The 21,664-nt window shown below is 40.1% G+C and overlaps 2 protein-coding genes across 2 annotated transcripts; one reads left to right on the top strand and one right to left on the bottom strand.

The window, feature by feature from the left end:
• Positions 1-5,419: 5,419 nt before the first annotated feature.
• Positions 5,420-12,482, bottom strand: arf2a (ADP-ribosylation factor 2a). Its single transcript, XM_041061894.1, has 5 exons — positions 12,375-12,482; positions 9,067-9,221; positions 8,817-8,927; positions 8,555-8,679; positions 5,420-7,628 (listed from the first exon to the last, which is right to left on the bottom strand). Exons 2-5 carry the CDS (start codon positions 9,209-9,211, stop codon positions 7,467-7,469), a joined length of 543 nt encoding a protein of 180 aa, XP_040917828.1. The 5' UTR covers positions 9,212-9,221; positions 12,375-12,482; the 3' UTR covers positions 5,420-7,466.
• Positions 12,483-13,623: 1,141 nt separating this feature from the next.
• Positions 13,624-20,059, top strand: wnt9b (wingless-type MMTV integration site family, member 9B). Its single transcript, XM_041062930.1, is given in 5 exon segments — positions 13,624-13,680; positions 13,682-13,803; positions 14,385-14,638; positions 16,387-16,652; positions 18,085-20,059. Coding segments are annotated over 5 exon segments (1,161 nt in total). The 3' UTR covers positions 18,547-20,059.
• Positions 20,060-21,664: the final 1,605 nt, after the last annotated feature.

Raw genomic sequence — 21,664 nt, forward strand, 5'->3', positions numbered from 1 at the left:
ACGTCTTCTTTAACGAATGCAAAGTGTGCATTGTATTTTATATGGAGTTCAGCTAATGTAAATGCACAATTGTTATACAAGTGTGTGTTGTAATGTCAATAACTACTGGTGTGTTTATGTGTGTTTTGTTATCTTCGTTAAAATAACAAATGGACTATTCCAGAGGTCTTCAACCTGTTCCGTGTGGGCTGCAGGTTTTCGTTCCAACCAATCAAGAGCGCACAGTTTGACCAATCAGCTGTCTTAAGACTGAGAGCAGTTGATTAAATGAGTCAAGTCTGGTGTGCTACTGGCCTCTGAGGAACAGGTGGAAGACCTCTGGACTGTTCCATTTCAGCAGGACAAATAAAAGTGGCAGTGGCACCTAAAAAATACTCAGTATGCAGAATGGTCTGTTTCAAAATATACATTATATTATTGGTGTTTGGTGTACACTGCTGTTTAGATAAACGTAAATGATACTAAAATACACTCAGCTGTATTTAAATATAGTAGCAACAAATCTGTTTGGGGTTCAGAGTCTCGCTCAAGGACACACTGACATGTGAACAGAAGGAGCTGGAGATCGAACCTCCTTCCCATACGATTAATGAGCTGCTCTCCCAAGTGAAATCAATATGAGTGTCCATACATTAAAACTTCGACAAGAGGATGAAGGAGAAAAAATAAAATGAAATTTAGGCATTATAGTCCAGAGTCCAACAAGGACTACACTTACTGACAAGGCTTCATTCCAATTAAATTATCTAAATTGTTCTTTTTTTTTTTCGTGCACAGCAGACATCTTTCTTCAACTATGACTACTTCAGCTATTATGAAATCAAAGAGTTCTTGGCCTCAGCATTAGTCCGCTGCCAATCAACTGGACAAATCCTGTGTTTCCATGGCGATGTGAAAGGCTAGAGAAGACTCGTCTTTAGAAAAAGGTGTAGTCACTGGTGAACTCTGTCTCCTTTGGCGTGTGTGGGTGGATGGTCAGAATTTAAAATACCGCCCCAGCTACAGGCACACTGCTGAGCACCTTCTGTGACTTCTGCACGCCAAGAAATGCAAGTGGACATTTATTTTACATCTACATGTTATAGGTATGTAGATAGAAAATGTTGTAATGGAATGTTTAACTGCATTGTCAAAAGACTTATTCAGTGCGGTACACAGAACCTATGTCAACACACATAAAACAGCAAAGATGTACTACAGCCTTTTTTTGTTGTTGAAGTTAAAATTTATATGAGATACTGCATGATGTTTATGTGACCATGGCTTCATGGACTCCTCTTACTCTTTATCATTTCAGTACCAATACCATTTGATTGAGCTTCAGAGGTTACTCATTGTTAGAGCTGGTCAATGGCAAACAATGCTGCAGTGCCTCCTGGGATGGAGGCTGTCAGTGATGGAAGAAGTATTCAGATCCTTTACTTAAGTCAAAAGAGCATTACAAGATCACTACATAACATGTAAAACAGCTTCATTTAAAATATCACTTATGTAAAAGTACAGATGTATTACCAGTAAAATGTACTAGAATTATATATAAATAAAAATATATATATGATATATTGTATGTAATATGTGCAATAGATAATATTATTGTGTTAATACTGATGCAGTAATGTGGCAGCGGCATTTTACTGTTGTAGCAGGTCCAGTTGGAGCTAGTTTCAACTACAGTTACAGATACAGTTAAGCAGTTTAATCCAGTGGTTCCCAAACCAGGCCCCTTTAAAGGGTCATGAGATAGGGATAACAGCTCTGCTCCACTTTTTTCTTTTTCTCCCGTTTTTTCAGACTCATGATAGACATTTTAAAAAATGATCAAATTTGATGCAGCGAAACCAGAGATATTGTCTTTTTTTATTCCATTCATTCTTCCTCCTGGTCAACATCTGGTGCCTGCGTTACCCACTGTGCTGTGCAACTCCAATGGCAACAGTTCGGCTCGGCTGGAAATTCAGTAGTGGCTGAGCCACCGGCCTCAAGCAGAGATGAGGCTCAGACAACACACGTCTGGTAAGTTCACTTCTTTCTAACGCCACACCCCCTCATTTTTATTTTAGTAGGATTCCTTTTCACTGTTGAATTGAAACACTAACAAATCATAAACATCTGAAACATGACAAGGGGTCCCGAGTAGACAGAGCTTTTTGCCATGGGTCACAAGTGGAAATGGTTGGAAACCGCGTCTGGTTTAATCTTTAATGATGTGTTGAATTTTACAAGCTTATCTGATGTAATTTTAATGTAATGTCATTTAAAATCTTAATCTGAAAGTAGCTACAGTAGTAGTAAATGCAGTGGAGTAAGAAGTATGATATTTCTTTATAACATTTAAGCATAAAGTAGCATTAAAATGGAATTACTATTGTATACAATCATACTTCAGGACAGTACTTGAGTAAATATACTTTCCATCACAGGAGGAAATAGAGAAGGAAGAATGTTAGCACCAAGAGTGACGCTGAAAAGTCGACATCATGTTTGGGTGAACGAACGGTTAATGTGCTGCGAAACTCAGGAGAGGGATGTCACACATCAAGGTGAGATTTAGTGGATCCACAGAGAGCACCTGCCAAAGGTCAAAAGCAGCGCAGTGTGGAGGGAGAGTGTGATTCTACATATGCTATTAGAATTATTTCAGGTCATTTCAGCTTTATCTGACATTCAGGGTGAGTGTGAGACCGAGGTAGATTATGGCAGGAAAGATGGGATGTACTTGAGGGCAGATGGCAAATGTGTTGTAGCAGTGAAAATGATTCAGCCCCATCGTGTTGTGCGAAGATGGTAATCACCTGAGCTCAAGCTCAATTACAAAGCAGTGTCTTTCAAAATAAAAACATTACCAGATTACTTCATCAAACATATTGCACCTCAGCATGTGCTCTCCGAGCTAAATGAAAACCTCCATCACAGTCCGTGCCTTGTTTCCTGCTCTCCCTTCTCCATGTCTGCTCAGTTGCTCTCTATAAATACATAAGGTGCTGTTTCCAAGGTAACAACTCTATGGAGAATTGGCCACCTGAAATCTAGATGGAGTGGAAAAGGAGGGTGAACAGTGGTCTGCAGGCTCTCTGATTGTCAGGAAAACACCCTCGTCTTCACTGTCAATCTCTGTCCTGCTCTGTGGCCCCAAGGTCCATCAGTCTTCATTACCCCAATATGTCACCCTAAAGTTATGCCTTAGGCCTGTGATAGAGAACCATGTCTAAAAATGATTCCCATTGTCGTCAGGATGTGTTTGCTGTCTCATCTGTAGCTGGGTGGATCAGACAGCACAAAATGCTGGAGTATTCCTTTCCACATCTTCTTTATACTATACTTGGGTATTTAACTCTTATACTCATTTTATTATTTATAATAAAATTATATTGCACTTTTTACGACACTACATTTATGTGGCACCCATAGTAAGATGGGTGCAGATGAAGATTTTTAAAAAGGTACATGAACATTTAAAATACAGTGCATTGTTACACAGTAAATTAAATCACCCAACTGTATCAAAAATTAGTAAAAATAGCTGTACATTAAAATGGGCACGACATTTAAAATGCTGCTTACATGTTACTGTGTCAATAAATAATCGAATATGTATATTAGATCATCTAATATATGCACACTGAGCACGTTTATACTTTTTATGCTTTCACTACTGACATATAATAACTAACATTTTAATTGGCAATAACTATAAAACTTATATATAACATAACAATAGTATATAATAACTTATAAAGGGCTGCTTTAGTAACAGGGATTTGGTTTCTGCCTTCTAGACATGTTCATACCAGCATCAAGGCAGACACTATAACATACAAACACTTCCAGTGAGTGCTCTCTTTCTTCTGATTGCTTCATTGTGACAGGGCTAACAGAACTATTAGTACAGTGAGTGTATTCAGTATCACAACAGTTCACTGCCCTCCAGTCGTCACAGTGAGAAACTGCAGGACTAAATTCAATTCTAATCTAACAGTTTTAATATTAGTATAATCATCATTAATCTTAAGTCATTAACACACTTATCATTATAATTAACAGTAGTGACATTAGCACTGATAATAACAGTTATGATAGCAGTTTTGTGGTGTGGAGACCAGCCTAATCAGCAAGGCACCTCCATCTGGAAAAGGAAATACTCCCCCAAAGACCTTTTATCTGAAGCAGACATGCTGTGTTGTCCTGAGTATAGAATAGACCAAAATAGCAGAATTACAATGTGGAATATCAGGATGAAATAATTGATGAATTGGGAACATGTTACTTAGGACTGTGTTAATAGAATCTATATTATTTTACACATACACAGTTATCAAACAACAAACATGTTACATGCACCATTTAATGCAATCCAGTAAACAGACCTGGAATGAATACTGACTTTGTGAATGTTTTGTTCATCTCGTTTCCAACAGTGGGCAAAGGTCTGTTTGTTAGATGTTCATTAACTGCTCAGCTGATCGTATTGAGAATCATGTGTGTTTGCTGCCCTCCAGTGGCCACAGTCAGGAACTGCATCTGATGCTAAGATGCACACAATATTTGATTTGTTCTAATGTGATCCTACATAGACAAAATACTTGAATAACTACGCACTATATTACACTTGTATAGTGTGCTTAAGAAGCTAGTTGGAAACATACCATTCTTCTTCACTGTGAAGGCAGAATTATTATTCATTAGATGCTTTAATACTTCAATTAACGCTTATTACGTATTAAAGCTTCAGATGCTGCCAGATTATCTTCAAATCGCTGGTCTGATCTGAAGGAAAAAAAATTTCTCTCAGATTAAAATTTTAAAAAACACCTTAAGTAAGGTACAGAACTACATGATTGTGGATTTACCAGACAAATGTCTTAACTGTCAGAGGAAATAAATCAGAACAAAACCAAAACAGAACTCAGCTGGAAACTATTTTAGCTGAACAAACATCATATGGCCTGTAAACATAACATTCAAATCTGCTTCTGAGCCTGCTGATTGACAGGCAACACACTGAGGATGGTGACAGTGTCATGTTTGTACATTTTACTGAGTAGGAAAATAAGATGTGAAAGACAGCTCACATTCTGTTCCATCTTTGTTAAGGTCAGAAGCATAAAATATATATGAATTCCTGACAGGAAATGGCTGATATGCTCCACACTCAAAACAGAAAACATGCCAACTGGTTAAAAATAAAATAAAATTACTAATGATTAATATTTTTAATCAGTCACTCAGAGATGCTATGACAATCCAAACTATGTTATGTCTGCACGTTGGGGCTCTGAGGCCATTCACATTAACCAACAGTCACATTCTTCATTTTAAAAATTCTGTTTCTAAGTGATTTATGCTAACTGAACAAAAGGATGCTTTTCTCATATGAACACCTTGAAATTCATTTTGAACTTATTTGCCGGTAAAGCATTTGTACAATAGAGATCTCTTTATTATAGTGCATTTATCAGATGTTACAAGATGAGTTTAAAAAAAAAGCATAAAAGGTACTTAAGAAATACATATGCACATACCTTGACATTTGTACAGAAACGGTCTTGAAAATTAAAGCTTCACATCTGAACAAGGGTCGGTGGATGATGTCAAGTTAAAATACATTTTCATACAGAATATTATATACATTTGTATTTCTTGCTGTATCCATAGAGTTCATTACGTAACGTATGAACTCTATGGATGAAAGAAAGCCCAAAGGATTAGTTCGGTTACTCAAAATTTCCGAGGAGACGTCTAAATATCCAGTTGTAGAAAGACAAAAAGGGGAAAATGAATTTCCCTTTAGAGGTCAGTGTGATGATATGACCTTAAAGTCATCTTCACTCAGTAAGGGGTGTGCGCTGTTCAAGATTGTTTGCTTATTAATTGCATCTGGGATCAGTGGATATATGGGTATCTGTTCTGTTACTTGTTGAACAGGTGTAACATTCTCACGTTTACTGTCTGCTGGTGTAGAGCAATGGGCAGGTTATTGTCAACAGGCTCATTGCGATGGCTGATGGATAAACTGTCTTCTGTCAACTGTCTTCACAGGACTATGTTGTGCAAAGCTGGTGAGGTTGTGCAAACGGCATTAGAGGGACGTGATGTAAATAAGACCAGGGGAAGCGCCCTGGATACACGCAGGGAAAACACCATGAAGCCTGAAGCATTGAGGAGGCATTTATAGTGCTGACTCATTCAGCAGGCCGGACTAAACGCTTCCAATTCAACTGTACCGTCTATCACAGCGCTGACAATTGGGTTAAGAGCATGTGTGCCCTCTGGAACAAAAAACACAATGGTACGGAGGTGACCTCCCGCTCTGCAGACAACCCCAAAACTAAACACAATGAGCCAATTCCTGAATCAAACCAATTGGTCCCCAGAGTATTTTACTCAAAAGACTGCACACCTGGCACGTCAGCTCATGCTAAAGTAAACCAGGTCATGCGTGCGTCAACAGTAACATTAAAAAAACAAAAAACAAAAGACAACAATAACATAAAACAGACCCTAACCAAAAGAACTACATTCAAGAGGAAATAAGACTACTAGTAAATAAAAAGCCAGAGTGGGAGCAACTCTTTAAAAAAAGAAAAAAAAAAAAAGAAAAAAAGGCCTCATCGTTTCAATGGGCTGGATGTAGCTGAAACCCACACAGCACCCAGAGGATGCACACATCCACTAATGACGATGTAGCTACACTCAACACACCTCCACCAATGTAAACATGCTCTGAAAACATTTATTGCTTTTTCTAAATGCAGCCATGACGGATCTTTTTAGACCTCTGTGTGTAAAACACGAGGCCTAATGAAAAGAAATATGGTCAGGGATTTAAAAACGGACAAAATGCTTCCACGAATGTGGAAACGTCTGGGACAGAAGCTGAATGACTGTTAGCAGGACCTGCAGATCCTTAAGAATTCAAAACAAAAAATCTGAAAAATTAGAGTTGAAACTTAAATCTGCAAAATTTTCAAAGTAAAAATTTCTTTTTATCAAACACGACAGGTTACACTGTGGTGTACTGTGGTACTGTGGTGAATGAACCGTTATCAGAAAGCCTTTAATGCACTAACAGATTTTTTTTTTTTTTTTTTTACATTTTTGAGAGATAACACACAGGACTCAACATCCCATGTCGTCCTTTGCTTTGTGGGAACCAGTACCTTTGGATGTGCTGACACTGGAGGGAGGAGGTGTTTGAGAGTTAACTGTGTTCAAGGCACAGCAGGGCTGCTCCCACTCGGCTCACACATACAAACACACGTTCATTCATTCATTCATTCATTCATCCATCCATCCAAAAACACTCATCCAAACCCACCCATACAGTACACAGATGCAGGGGAGCACTGGCCAAAAGTCCAACTCTTCAGAGGAAAGACAGGAAAAGAGAGGAATGAGTGAGACCAGGACCAGTGCAGTCTCCCATTACACTGCAGACAGAGATGACAGACAGGAGGGGGAGTGACGGATCATTTCGCGTTTTTCAGCTGGCTCGAAAGCCAGTCCAGACCCTCATACAGACCATCTCCGCTAGTGGCGCACGTGGCCTGGATATACCAGTTACGGTGGCGCAGGGAGTGCAGGGTCAGCTTGTCTGTGATCTCAGCTGCATTCATGGCATTGGGCAGGTCCTGAAAGCAGAAAACGACAACAGTAAGTAAATGAGAGAGAGAAAAAAAAACAACTGGCATTCCCTGTTGAGGTCTGCACAGATTGTTTTTGTAGCCGCTTGCAAATACGGATTGCTTAACAAACATCAGATCGGAATCATTCTCCTTAATCAGTGTATTGAAACTGTCATCATGCAGCTGCAATTGAAATTTGCCTGTCAGGTCTAGTTCCAGCCTAATGTTACTCACTGTTGCACAGTGACATTCAGTGAGTTCACACTGAGGAAGGAGTGTTACTGTTACTGATTCATTACTCAGTACTCAGGCCAATTATAACTTAGATTAGCGGTCAGTACTATCAGTATTTAGTATCGTATTCTAGTATAGTTTAGTATAGTGTTCTACACTGTGCTCCACCGCGTTTCCAGTTTCCACTCTTCCATAGTTCTTTTTATGAGTAAATGAGATCAGACTGTGAGGGCTGTTATGCACAATTAGGCGGATTTAATTTACTTCTAGTTTCTAAACTTATTCCAAATTAAAATTAATGGATGGTTTCAACCCACATAAATACAATCTGTGTTCATGATGCAAGTATAGTTCATAAATTTCAGTGCTGGAATGAAAAACCACAATAATTACATGACTGATAAATGACATGTTTTCTGGGTCTGTCTGTCTTTTAGCCATCAAACAAGTTTTAAATTAGTATTAGGGTTGGATCTTTTATAATGTTGCGTATCTTATAATATATAGATATTTCTCAATCTGCATGTTCCCATCTACAATTTATCATACTCATGAGAAATGAAGTAATTTGATTGTTTTCTTTGATCACACCCATCATATGGTCAATGTCAATCTCCTGTTCAGTAGTTGACTAAGATCAGTTTATGAGTGACAAGTTAATGATACTTGTTTTATTAAGGACAGTGACACTAATTTACCTGTTTGTTGGCAAACACAAGCAGCACGGCATCCCTCAGCTCGTCCTCAGCCAGCATTCGCATCAGCTCCTCCTTCGCCTCGCCGACTCTCTCCCTGTCATTGCTGTCCACAACAAAGATAAGGCCTGAAAATGGAAAAGTGACAAGGTTTGTACGGAGGACGTGGACGGTGGTCTTCACTCGTAATGGAAGATTAAACCAAAAACGGGCTAATACTTGTGCAAAAGACTGAGAGATGTGGAAACATCAGGAAGCCTCTTACCTTGTGTATTTTGGAAGTAATGCCTCCAGAGTGGCCTGATCTTGTCCTGACCGCCGACATCCCACACTGTAAAACTGATGTTCTTGAATTCTACTGTCTCAACATTAAAACCTGCGGATGAAGGAGAAAAACAAAGAGACAGGCAAGTGTTTACAAAGTGTGAGTCTTCACACTTCACAGTCTTCACACCAGTACCAAGGTACCACTAACTGTAAGGGTTAAGCTCACGAAGACGCGGCAGAAGACTCACCGATGGTAGGGATTGTGGTGACAATTTCTCCTAGTTTGAGCTTGTACAGGATGGTGGTCTTTCCAGCAGCATCCAGTCCGACCATCAGGATCCTCATCTCCCTCTTGCCAAACAATCCTTTAAACAGACTAGCAAAATTCCCCATCTTGGCTCACCTGCAGACAAAGGGAGTGGTCACAGCTCTAAAAACATACTGCAAACAAAGACAGAGTGTCTGTTCAGGATAGCTGGCAGTGTTGCTACAGACAGCACTTAACGCCACCTCCTATGACCTATAAAGCCTTTCAAAATGTGTGTGTACATTTTAATGATGGGAAAAAAAGTTATTTTGATGTTTAAGTTCCTCTTAGTCTTTCTCATGAAAAAAAAAAAAAAAAAAAAACAGAAAAAAGTTTCCCCTTTAAGCACACAGCTGCTGTGAATGCTCCACCCAAGCAAAACAAAGTCAATAAAAAGGCCACTGTGTCCTGCTATTAAGACCTATTTGGCTAATTATACCCCTTTGTCACACAGGTTTGTGAACACGTGCAACCCGCATTTGACAGTTTATGTGGGATTGCTGTTACATGACTTAACTCTAGCCTGCAGTGCTAATTTTATAAAGACAACTGAAAAGACCACAAACATGTAATTACAATGCATGTTTCTTTTCTTATGTGCTCACGTGCTACCTCTTTTTTGGATGTTGTCAGTAACACAGAGAAGTACTCATTCAAATGTCAAAATCTTTAAGTGAAACTCCCATTCATGATAGAAACTGCCATCATCATAGACAGGAGGTCATGAGCCTAGGCTGGATGACACACTTGGATCCGTTCAGACAAACCACAGTCTTCAGTTCAACCTGCATCTCTGTGTCTGTCTGAGAGGCGTTTCACCTGTACTGAACTGTCAGGTTAAGCTACATTGTTCAAGAAACAAGTGTTTAGGCCAGACACTGATTTCCCACTTTGCTCTGTATGTTTGAATGTACAAATCTCTGATTGAGGTTCCCCAACATATGCTTAATTACTGGCTTATTAATCATCCAGTCTATTAACTGACAAAACTGACAAACACCAATTAGAAAATTAAAATTGCCGGCATGTCAGACAACATTAAGTATCATATTTACAAAAATGTGAAACTGGGAAAAGTTGGGCTGCAACTAGCGATTTATCTTCTGCTGGTTTTTTTAATCAATAAATTTGTTTCAGCTCTACTTTAACATTAATCAAAACTGCTGGATTTCTGTCTCTATTCACCACAATATTCTGCAAATTCTGCATCCTTACTTGTCATATTATCCTTAATGAAACTTTATGAAAGGAAATTTATAGCAGAAATAAACAACCACTGAAGTCAAGGAGTAAGTCAGTGATCATGTGCCGTAAATCATATTTCTGTTGTGTTTTCCTCAGCCTACCCACCTGTTTATACTCCAGTGAGGTCTGTTGACCAAGAAGGGGCAACGTGCCTCAGCCTGTTCTGCTCAGCTGTGTATAATGTGTACAGGTGGCACGTGCAATAGAGATAACCACCAGTAAGTAAAAAACAGAGCACATTCTTCAAGCTCAGAAACAGCAAGAGTCCGTTGCTAAGAAAACAACACGTCCTCTGGCAGAGCTGGATTCTGGACAACTGCATCTATTGTCAGTAAAGAAACTGATATCACTGCTGCTCCTACGACAGATTTCTGCCTGCATGACTGTTGGCTGACGGTGCAAAATGTCCAGGCTAGAAAAAAAAGCCCTTTTGTTCCAATTCTCAGGGGCTGACACCAAGACATGCTGTTCACTGTTTATGTTTTAGAGTCACAAATTCTCTTTTTACACAAGAAATATTGACATTCCCTCACAGTGTTTGCGATTTCACTAACGATTCATTTCATTGTTTCATTTTAGTTTTATTGTTTCCAACTGTGAAATTACCACTTAAGCTATTTATTTGGATCCACTGATTTAAACAACTTTCCAAAGTTGTTGGAGATTCATTTTCTGTCACTAAACTAATCCATTAATCAACCATTCATTTCTAGTCCTTTGTAAGTGATGGAAACCATGTTGTTAATCTCCAGGGATAAAACAGGAAAAGTAGCTTTAAACTGGCTATAGAGTTTCTGAATAGCTGGTTGTATGAATACTGGCTGTTTCTATGAACTCCATTAGAGAGTACTAGTATATACTTGTGATCAGTGGCTGAGGCTGATCACATGACAGGCACAATGCAAAGCCAATAAACTCAAATCCACCAGTGGGAAAATCATGTTTCCATTAAATAATCACTTCATGTTCAGCTTACAGCTTCTGTGATGTGCTACTGTTTTACCAAAACACAGATCAAGCAGCTAGACAGACAATAAAAGATCATATTCAGAAAAACCTAATTTTCAGTGAACACTGAAAATAACTGCATCCTTGGAAGCATGTTGAGTATAGATATGAATCTTGCTCAAGTTGTCTTATTTTTTTATTTTTTTTTACCAGTATTAGTGTCAGAATTAATTTTCTATACTGATAAAATCCTGATAGAAACATATTTCATGCTGCTATTTAACTAGGGTTAGGGTAAGCATCCAGCTTCTCAGAAATAGGAGGAAGTCCTGTTAAGCAGATGCTCCTTTAAGGAAACTGGAATGACAGGTTTCTTTTAATTCAACAGGACACACGAGGTTGTTGGATAGTACTAGAGTACTAGAGTAAAGTACTAGCAGAAACCTGGGGTTTTATTCTGACAGACGATTTAAACCTGACAAAATCATTTTGTGAAAGTACAATTAGTGCCTCACGTCTGTGACTTATATTTTTGTTCATCAGATAAATTAAATTTAAAATGTACGTGTCGTAACTTGTACTTCCTTCAGTTATGGTTACGCTGGGGTCGGATAACTGATTCTAACGCCCATAAATCCAAGAGTCGGGTGTTTAATATCACTTTAATTTAAATTCTAACGCGCGCTGTAAATTCTATGTCAACTGATATTAAGAGGTAATCGTCGGTTAGCATGCAGCTGGAATGGAAGGCTAGCTCTGTTTAAGGACTCACCTCCGACATTCGATTATAAAAGCACAGAAGTGACTCCATACGTAGAAAGACTACAACGACTGATAACTCTACTGGTTGTTGTTTAAGAGTAGTTTTCTTCTTCTTAAGCCATGCTAAAGTTAAACTGCTAAGGAAACAGCTAACGAACTTCGCTTCAAGTTTCCACGACCTACGGCCACCTGTGACCAGGAAGACGCTAATGGGCTCATGGTCTCTATCGTTATTTAAATGTAAATTACATACATGACGCTCGAAAGTTGAATGTTTTAAAATAACGTTTGTACCTTTACTAACGCTTCTGGATCCTTCACCGCTGCTCCCGTTCGACAACAAAATGGCGTTTTCCGGCGTCGTCGTCTTCTTCGTCTCCGTCATCATCCGCCTCGTCGTCGTCTTCTTCTTCTCTGCGTATTTTCAAGGCGGTTGCAAACAAGGAAATGGCGCACTAGCGCCAACAAATGGTATGGAGTGCGGATCGGAATTATGAGCTTCTGATACTGTAGGAAAAAAAACTGTACTATGATGTGTTATTGTGATGGAAGCTGGTTTGCAAATGGGACCAGACAATGAGATAGAGAGCCGCTGCTGATAATCAATTAATCATTAAATTCACTTTTGGAGCAAAATATTTTCTGTTTCCAGTTTTAAAATTGCGAGGATTTCTAGGTTTCTAGTCTGAATTTCTATATTGAATCCACTAGATGGGGCTCCATCCATGGTGTCTTTTTTTCCCTAAAGGACCAAAACACTTTAGGGGGAACATGGAGTGTGTGCTTTGATTGAAAGAACAGGCTATGACCCTTTAATAATATACCTTATGTTTGCTTCCTTTAATTCCAGACCTCACACATCATTTATTTCTCATACATGGGGTTCTCTTGAATCCTGACAGCTGTGCTTTGATTTGTTTGCAGGACTGGCGCCTAATGGCAATTATTTTAAGAACTAATATGGCAAAAATATGGATTTTTTTAAACTTTCTCTTCTCCATGTTAAAGGATTCAACCTGTTGTCCAAGGACACTTCAGTGTGTGTGTGTGTGTGTGTGTGTGTGTGTGTGTGTTGGCCTTTCAGGGTTAGACCTTGAATTTGAGTTTCAGACTCTAAACATGAAACCAGCATGTTGCTTTTCACTTGTAAGACTACCGATCAACCAATCAGAAATGTATGCAAAAAAAAATTAAATCTGTGTTGAGAGACCGTGACCACAAATAAATTCCTTCCAAAAGGAATAAGTTTAATGAGTCTCCTCATAAAGAAAAAAAAGTTTTGATTCCTGTGCGTAACGAGGATGGCTGGAGACCCGAACATCCTAATGGTGTGTATTACAGATTTCTATATCACAGCAGGTAAACCCAGTCATCCTGCAGCTTCGTCCACCTGGGTGGCGTTACAGTGGGAGGGAACATACAGTAATATTGTGAGAGTCCAATGAGGGTGCGGTAATATGATGTACCCCTCCACCCCACCCCAAAGAGCCCTGCCTCCCAGCAGACCACTGGGCCAGGCGCACCGGATTGAAAGTCTGTGTGCATGTGGGGCCCCTTAAAGAGGTGCGCCGAGCAGACGGCACGGACTTTCTCCGTTGAAGAATCAGCGAGATGAAGAGCAGCGCCAACCCGGCACCATGCGCTCCAGGCTCCCACGGACCGCCTGCCTATTGCGACTCTTTGCACTCTGCATCCTCCTCTCGCACACTGCTGCTTATTTTGGGTCAGCCAAAGTCCTTTTTTACTTCTACCCATCACATTTATTGACTGCACTTGCTGTTTTAACCCTTAGAAGAGATCATAACGACGAGCTTTACAAGTCTTAACCAGAATACACGCGCGTTAATTCTGCGCAGACAACTGAGATATATTGTTATGGAATTGTTAAGTAACTTGTTAATCTATAGTAATAAACCATAATCATCGATAGTGGTAATATAAGACGTATCTCAACCAAATTAAGATGAATAATTTGGCTGTTTTGACGTGATTTTCTTGGATTTGTTGGATTATCCTTTATTTTATTTAGGTATACGGATTCCTACTAGAACTAATATAATACCCCCCAATTTATTATCAAATAATTGTATTTTTCAGGTGGCAGGACTGCAGCGCAAAGAGCCTTAAATTAAATACAAAGCACAAATTTGTCAAAGCCAGTGATTGCATAGCCTAATTATTAGAATTATTATAAGAATTAACTATTATAATATAGGCCTGCAGTGGATTTCAAACGTAGGAATATACTTTGCATTTTAACCAAGGCTCACGATTTCTAATGAGTTTCTTTCTTTCCTCCCTAAGGCTGACAGGTCGGGAACCCTTGGTGTTTTTACCTGGTCCGTTTTCCAATGAACCTCCGACGGGAAAAGCCCACCTGAAGCAGTGCGAGCAGATGACTCTGACCAGGCGGCAGAAGAGACTGTGTCGCAGGGAGCCCGGTTTGGCCGAGACGCTGCGGGAGTCGGTGCGCCTCAGCCTCCTGGAGTGTCGGTATCAGTTCAGGAGTGAGCGCTGGAACTGCAGTCTGGATGGCCGGGGGAGCCTTCTGAAAAGAGGTAAGTCATTCATCAAGTCTGTAATTTCAACACGCGTTAGTTTAAGCAATACATTTTTACTAGAGTGATTATTAATAAGCAGATGTTGGTTTTTGCTGTGACCAAACCTTTGACCTTCAAGTAACCCAAACACTTTATGTCTTTTATTCTTTATTTGTCTTTATCTATATTTACCTGAAGTGAGACAGGTGCATATCTGCCTTTTTTTATTTAGTTTTTTTTTTTTTTTTTTTTTTATCTCCATCACATACAGTAGATGACTTGCAGAATGTTTTACAGAAAATCGTGTCTCTGAGAAGGACACCAGAACAGAGTGCTGTGCCATATCTGCCTGCAGAGCCCTAACTCTGATGGCAACATCAGTTTATCTTAAAATAAGTGATTATATGAAGCAATTAAAGGTGAGAGGGGAAAAAAATAGGGTGAACAAATGCACTATCACCAAACAAGTGCCACGGCTGGAGACAGCAATCCAACAAGATTCTTGTCTAACTTGACCTTCTATTGATAATTTTTATTGATGTTTTGACTCATAAACCAAATGTAAAATTGGTCTCACACATGGATGTAATGGTTTGTAAACATCTACACTTACCTCAAGCATTTTCAAATATCAGTGTTCGTATGAATTCATATTATTTGTCGTAGAAAACAGCATCGAATGGATTTCAACTGATTTATTATATCAGTCTTAAAACAATAAAATGTCAGAAATGGAATGCAAAAAAAAAGTGGTTGTTTTGCCCTATGATTGCAAACTGATTTTACAAGATAGAAATTGGCTTCAACTACTCAAATCACAGTAAACTGTCTCAAGAACTGTGCAGCACCTTATTTAAACTCAGTCTTTCTCTTCTACTAACACATGATAACAAAGCCTCTGTGACAATGACAACTACTGACACTTTTAAAGGCTTTCTCTTATATTTTACGTTACTTCAGAAGTCCCTGACTTGATAGAACTCTTGAAAAAAGTTTTCCAGAAGAACATTTTTTGCATGGTCTGATACAACCATTGATTAGCACCAGTAAAAAAAATAGATGTGCCCAGACTAAATCATCATTTTGCATTTAGCTCAAATCCCCCGCAGGTCTGCTGTGCACAGAAAACGCTTTAGGGTCCTCCAGGCTTTATGCATATGGATATCAGTGTGTGGGAGAACATGAACAGGTCAGCATGGAGGTAATGAGGGAGTAGAAAGCCAAGAAATGTGGTGCGGTGGAGAGCGCTCAAGCCCTGTGGTTATTTTTATCTCGGGAAAGCGCCCATTCCCAGAGGAAAAGGGTGGTGTGATTACCCACTTTCATCTGGGAAAATCCTTCCTAGTCAAAATAATAATTAATTGGATCAAAATATACCCTGGTGACGGCTCTGGCTGAAGCAAATAACAGTGCGAAACCAAAAGGAAAGGTCAGCAGAGGAATTATGACACAGGAAAACTTGCAGGATAATGCTGATGTTGTTTTGAACCATGACAACGTAGTGAGCTCTTTGTAAACATTTTCACTTAAACGTTTTTTCAGTGGCATAAAAGACATTGTGATGAATGTAAACTATGAATTAATCCGTAAAACTATATGCAGTTTGCACTAAGAACACGTTTTTGATGCCAAGAATTGCTCCTGCAGTGAAAACTCAATAAATTCAGCTTTTTAAATATGTCCAGATAAAACTGAATTGATGTACTTTTAATATTTCTTCTTTTGTTTTATAAAATGTTATTCTTTATTTTTTACTTTTATCCCAGCATTCAAGGAGACTGCCTTCCTACTGGCAGTGTCCTCTGCAGCACTGACCCATGCACTCGCCAAAGCGTGCAGCTCGGGCCGAATGGAGAGGTGCACGTGTGACGATTCCCCCGGCATCCAGCATCGTGAAGCGTGGCAGTGGGGGGTCTGCGGTGACAACCTGAAATATAGCACCAAGTTTCTAAAGAAGTTCCTCGGCCAAAAGAGGGTCAGCAAGGACCTGAGGGCTCAGGTCGACGCCCACAACATCAATGTTGGAATTCGGGTGAGTGTAAACAAATAAACACAACGAGCATGAAAGAAATATTACAGCAAAATCTCTGTCTCTTCCTTTTACGACGAAGCTGCCACCCAAGCCCAAAGCATCAAAAACATCACCCATGCCTGAGCCACACTTAGCTCAATTAGTTGGGCTGCAATTTTACATGACAATTATACCTCTGACACACTCCTGCACCATCAGAAGATACAGAATTGGAATCCTCACCTGCATAATTTTTCTCAGCGCCAGCCAGACAAACGCCCCCTTATTTGTTGCCGTCGTTGGCCTTGGTGGATAATACAGAGGCAGAGGGTGAGGCAGTGTAGCGGGGAGACACGACGGCTGTGGGATCGTTGGAGCCAGGTGTTCTCAGGCATGATAAAGCTTGCTGTGCAGGCCTACAGAAAATTAAAGGTCTCATGTCGGAGAGAGCGATTATAACCGTGGCCTCTTTTTAATATACGAGCGAGCATTTTTTTCCACTTACTGGATCACTGTGCTCTTCATAAATCCACCTAATGTTCATAACCACCACTGTGGAGCCCTGAAATAGCAGGCCCCAGGGTCGTACTCCTGTAGCTAACACCTAAGTTAGAGCTGGTGGAGACACACAAAGAAAAAGGAAAAACACAACAGGAAGAACTGAGGGCGACTATCTTATCTCATCTTTACTGAGTTAAATGTTTTCCTCACTTTTCACCAGTGTGGCTTAGAGGAGCCGTGTTGACAAAAACATGAAGTGGCATCCCCCTCCCCACTCTCTCGGTAATGGTGTTCTGAACCCCCTGAGGCATTCATACCTGCAAAGGGAGGAACTGAGCAGAACTTTTCAACCTAGATGTACCCTCTGGCTCTCTCTGTTTGACCTGTCTCTGGCCCCCGCCAAGACAGCGGGCTGAGTGATCGCGCTCTCATCACTGACCATCAAGCTCAGTGAACTATTAACCTACATCAGGGGCACCGTCAGAAACCACTTCAACAATTTTTGGCACTTCTAGCACAGAAATTCTTATCAATGTTTTCCATGAGCAGGCATGTACTAAAAACAGGGTGGAGAGATTCCACTGTCTGCGCTGTTTGTCACCTGTGCCTCAGGCTTTAGGAAGGAGAGACAGGAGAGAAGCAGACAGAGCTAGTTTCAACACATTGAGAAAAAAAAATTTGCAAGAGCTGTCCAAGTGAGAAATGTGAGGTAAATGAAATACGGCATCCTGAACAGTCCCCCTCAATCCATTATGTCAAAATTTTTGACTGAGGAGAGCTAAAGACACACTAGCTGCAGATCACCATCCTAACCCTCTACCCACCCCGCAGGAAACTGTCTCACTCTGTCCAGATAGACCTCCCAGATAAGAGGCCAGGTAATGAATCAAACTGAAGGAACTGACATCTCTCCCTTTTTTCCCTCCCATGCTTTTTTTCCCTCTCATCCCAGGCAGTGAAGAGCGGGCTGAAAACAACCTGCAAATGTCACGGTGTCTCCGGCTCTTGCGCCGTACGGACTTGCTGGAAGCAGCTATCGCCTTTCCACGACACTGGGCGGCTGCTGAAGTACCGATACGACACTGCAGTGCGAGTGCTGAGTGTCACCAACGCAGCCACGGGGGAGACAGAGCTCTCAGGCCCCCGCCGTCACGGCCAGAGCCTCCGCACTACTGACCTGGTCTACCTGGAAGACTCCCCCAGCTTCTGCAGGCCATCCCGCTACTCCCCGGGTACAGGCGGCCGGTCATGTGCCAAAGACACCAGCTGTCAGAGTCTGTGCTGTGGACGGGGTTACAACACAGCCATGCGTCTCACCAGCCTGTCCTGCCACTGCCAGGTACGCTGGTGCTGCCACGTGGAGTGTCAGACATGTGTGAGGGAGGAGGAGGTGTATACCTGCAAAACTGCATAAACAAACAATGAGATAAAAGAAATACAGGGAGTATGTGAAGACGTGCAAAAAAGAGACAGTGGAAAAATGTGAGAGAGATAAAGAGTTCATCATTGATCAGACTTGTGGACATGGCTGAACTTTAATCTCCTAGAGACAATACGCTGCTCTGATCTCACATCAGAGCATGTCTTTGCAGATCTCCAATCTGAGTTGCATGTTATTTTGGGAGGAATATACACTTATCATTGTAAAATTGTCGGTTATTTGCTAATCATCACCAATATGATATGCAGCCGCTTACAGTAGGTGAGGATGTTGTCAAACTACTCTACTTTCCTCTCACTGGATGCACTGAAATCCCACTCTTCTGGGACGGAGGGAAACAAGCTCTTAAAAACAGGTACTGGACTGGACCGGGTGCCACCAGCAGTACAAAGCCAAACCCTGTCTGCAGGGGAGCTCTGACACTGACTTTGTTGTATTGAAATTATCCAGCTTCATTTGACTATTTATTGTACTGGTCCTTGTGTCTGTTGTACTGCTGCTTCATACTTTAACCTTCTTATAATCGAGAGTTGCCACTGAGGCTAAAAATGGCCTTAAAAGGAATCTACCTGTCTGTCTTTCTGTCTGCTGTGTTTTATTTTCTGCTGTGGAGAACCGTTTAGAGTTCTTTTCTGAGTAAAAAGCACTTAAGTTGCTCTTGCTACATATCATACAAAGTGTATAGTTAATCACAGAAGTTAGAAAAAAAATGTTTAGTTCTAAATATATGTATAAATACAACCACTGGAGGCTTTGAAGGGTGGTTAATGCCACTGATATACATTGCTACTACATGCATTCACTGGGTTATTGTGTAAAGGAACAAGCTAGGTTTCAGTTTCAGTTGCTCTTATGGAAATATCTATGGAAATCTCTACATGTAGCCTAATGTGTGCTCAGCAGAACAAAGGGAAATGCCTGGAGTAATAGAGAGGGAAACGCCAAACATTATCCTCGAAAATAGCTGCAAACAAGGCTGAAACACCAAATTTGTGAACATACTAGTTCTTCTCTTTTTTTCTTCTATATATAGACACACACTTTGCAATACTTTCAAGTTTAAAATTGCCTGATTGAACCATTTGGTCTTCAAAGTCTAATTTAGCCACGTCTTTGTTCTCAGTGCCTTTGAACTGGGCCAGTCATTGCAAATTGCAAATCAAAGACAATCACTGTGTTTACTCCCTTATGCTCACATCCAAATCAGTGTGTCCATGTGTGCAGGTCAAAAGTGCACGTTAGACCCAAAAGATTTATTTTTATTGGCCAGTTTCTGTTTTATGTGAATGATTCTGAACTGTATATATGATATGAATATAACTCATGTCAGGGCTCCAGGTGTGTGAAAATGTGGAATCGTAATTTTCTACCTCACTTCATCTTTTGGCAAATATCAGTAAGATTTATGAGCTATGCAGAGTTATTCTCTCTGTAGATACATGTCCTTTTCTTTGCATTTGTTTTAAAGGTCACGCTTTAGGTTTTTGTACAGTTCTTTTGAATTTGGTATATATATATATACATATTTCAAAAGTAAATGTTTTTCTTTAATCTTGTTGCATTGCATTCTTATTTAAAACAAATAAGATTAATAAATGGACATACGTTTGTAAGAGCTATGTGTTTGTTGTGTCTTGTTCAGTTGCTGCAGGCGGTCACCCTCAACTGCGCTCTAACACACGTGCACACACACTCAACACGCAACGGGGAAGCGAGTGCGATACACCTGCCTGAAACTCTGCACCCTGCATCTATCCAGCAAAAACCACTTCCTGCTGATTCTGCCCTGCCCTCCTTTTCATCTGAAAGGACTGTGGTCTCTCTGCATCACCCTCAACCGCCCTGTAACAGGCAAGGGGGTGGGGTGGGGTGGGTGGAGGACACGCTTACAGGTGCTGTGCCTCTGGCCAGTACAACATCTACGATGACAATCATAATGACGATGATGACTCAGAGGAATGCTGTCTTACGGAGCATATGACCCCCCATTCACCATTAGAAAGTTACAATTGGCCGCCCCAATATGACGATGATGAGAGCAGTTTATGTGCCATTATCCATGAATCATAAACTTTCCACTCATTTGTAAGGCATCATTGAAGCTACAGTGTACAGAGGGCTATTGTATGAGGTATTTATGTTTAGTGTGTGCTCTGGTGCTTTTGATGTTGCTCTCTAATTACTATGATTATACATTATTATTCCTTATTAGAACATCAACTTGAGACCCAGAGTATTGCTAAGCATTGTAAAATTATTTTAAAATTACTAAGTTTTTCTCATGATTTTACTTGCCTTAAAAACCTCTGTTGCAGATGTACAGTGTATGCTATTATTGGTGCAATTTATCTCTTAGTGTGATGAGTGGTCTGTCTTGAGGGCAGCCATTTTCTAAGTAACTTTTAGGAAGAAAAAAATCTGTTGGACAATCATGACGACATGAGTCATATTCATATAAAAAGATGAGGAAATAAGAAAAGGTAAAAGGTTTTCCTTGTGTGAAAGAAAGAAACCTGTCTTCTTTAATGCAACTCTTCTCAATTCAACACACTTGGGTATTTTGCTACTGCACCCTTACTTGGTCTGGTATGACCAAAAGCTTATGGTTGCTAAATCTTAGGTAATGTTTGCAAACTTCAGCTATATAGTGCCTTACAATAAGATTCTTAAGCCTGCTGACCTTATGACTCCTTTCCACTTTTCCTACAATGGACACTGTTAAACTAAAGCAGCATAGTCTTGCTTTAATTGTTGCTTATGGAGTGAGAAAATTCTCTTATTTCTAAAGTTAAATACAACATTTAAAGTCCATTGAACTGGCTGAAAAATGTATAGCCACAAAGCAGAAAACAGGGCTGATTTTCTTGTTTCACAGAATGTTGACATTTTGGAGATACATGGTTTTCACTGGACAGCAACAATATGCTTTTGTCCATCTAATAGCAGCATTATATTACCAGTATAAACCTTTGCATGCGTCATTTGTTACAATATCAATTTCCCCTCTCGGACAATAAAGTCGAAAACTTCAGCAATCCATACACGAGTCAGCTGTCTTTCTGGTGGCTGAGGTCAAACAAGTTCATATGGT

This window comes from Toxotes jaculatrix, chromosome 18 (genome assembly GCF_017976425.1).
Source record: "Toxotes jaculatrix isolate fToxJac2 chromosome 18, fToxJac2.pri, whole genome shotgun sequence".
Lineage (NCBI taxonomy): Eukaryota > Metazoa > Chordata > Actinopteri > Toxotidae > Toxotes > Toxotes jaculatrix.

What these genes read in the sequence shown, in the direction of transcription:
- arf2a (XM_041061894.1), bottom strand. Translation starts at nt 9,211, where the DNA reads ATGGGGAATTTTGCTAGTCTGTTTAAAGGATTGTTTGGCAAGAGGGAG. An exon ending in CACCACAATCCCTACCATCG is followed by an intron (nt 8,928 to 9,066) that starts GTGAGTCTTCTG and finishes CTTCATCCGCAG; the next exon opens with GTTTTAATGTTGAGACAGTA. An exon ending in TTACTTCCAAAATACACAAG is followed by an intron (nt 8,680 to 8,816) that starts GTAAGAGGCTTC and finishes TTCCATTTTCAG; the next exon opens with GCCTTATCTTTGTTGTGGAC.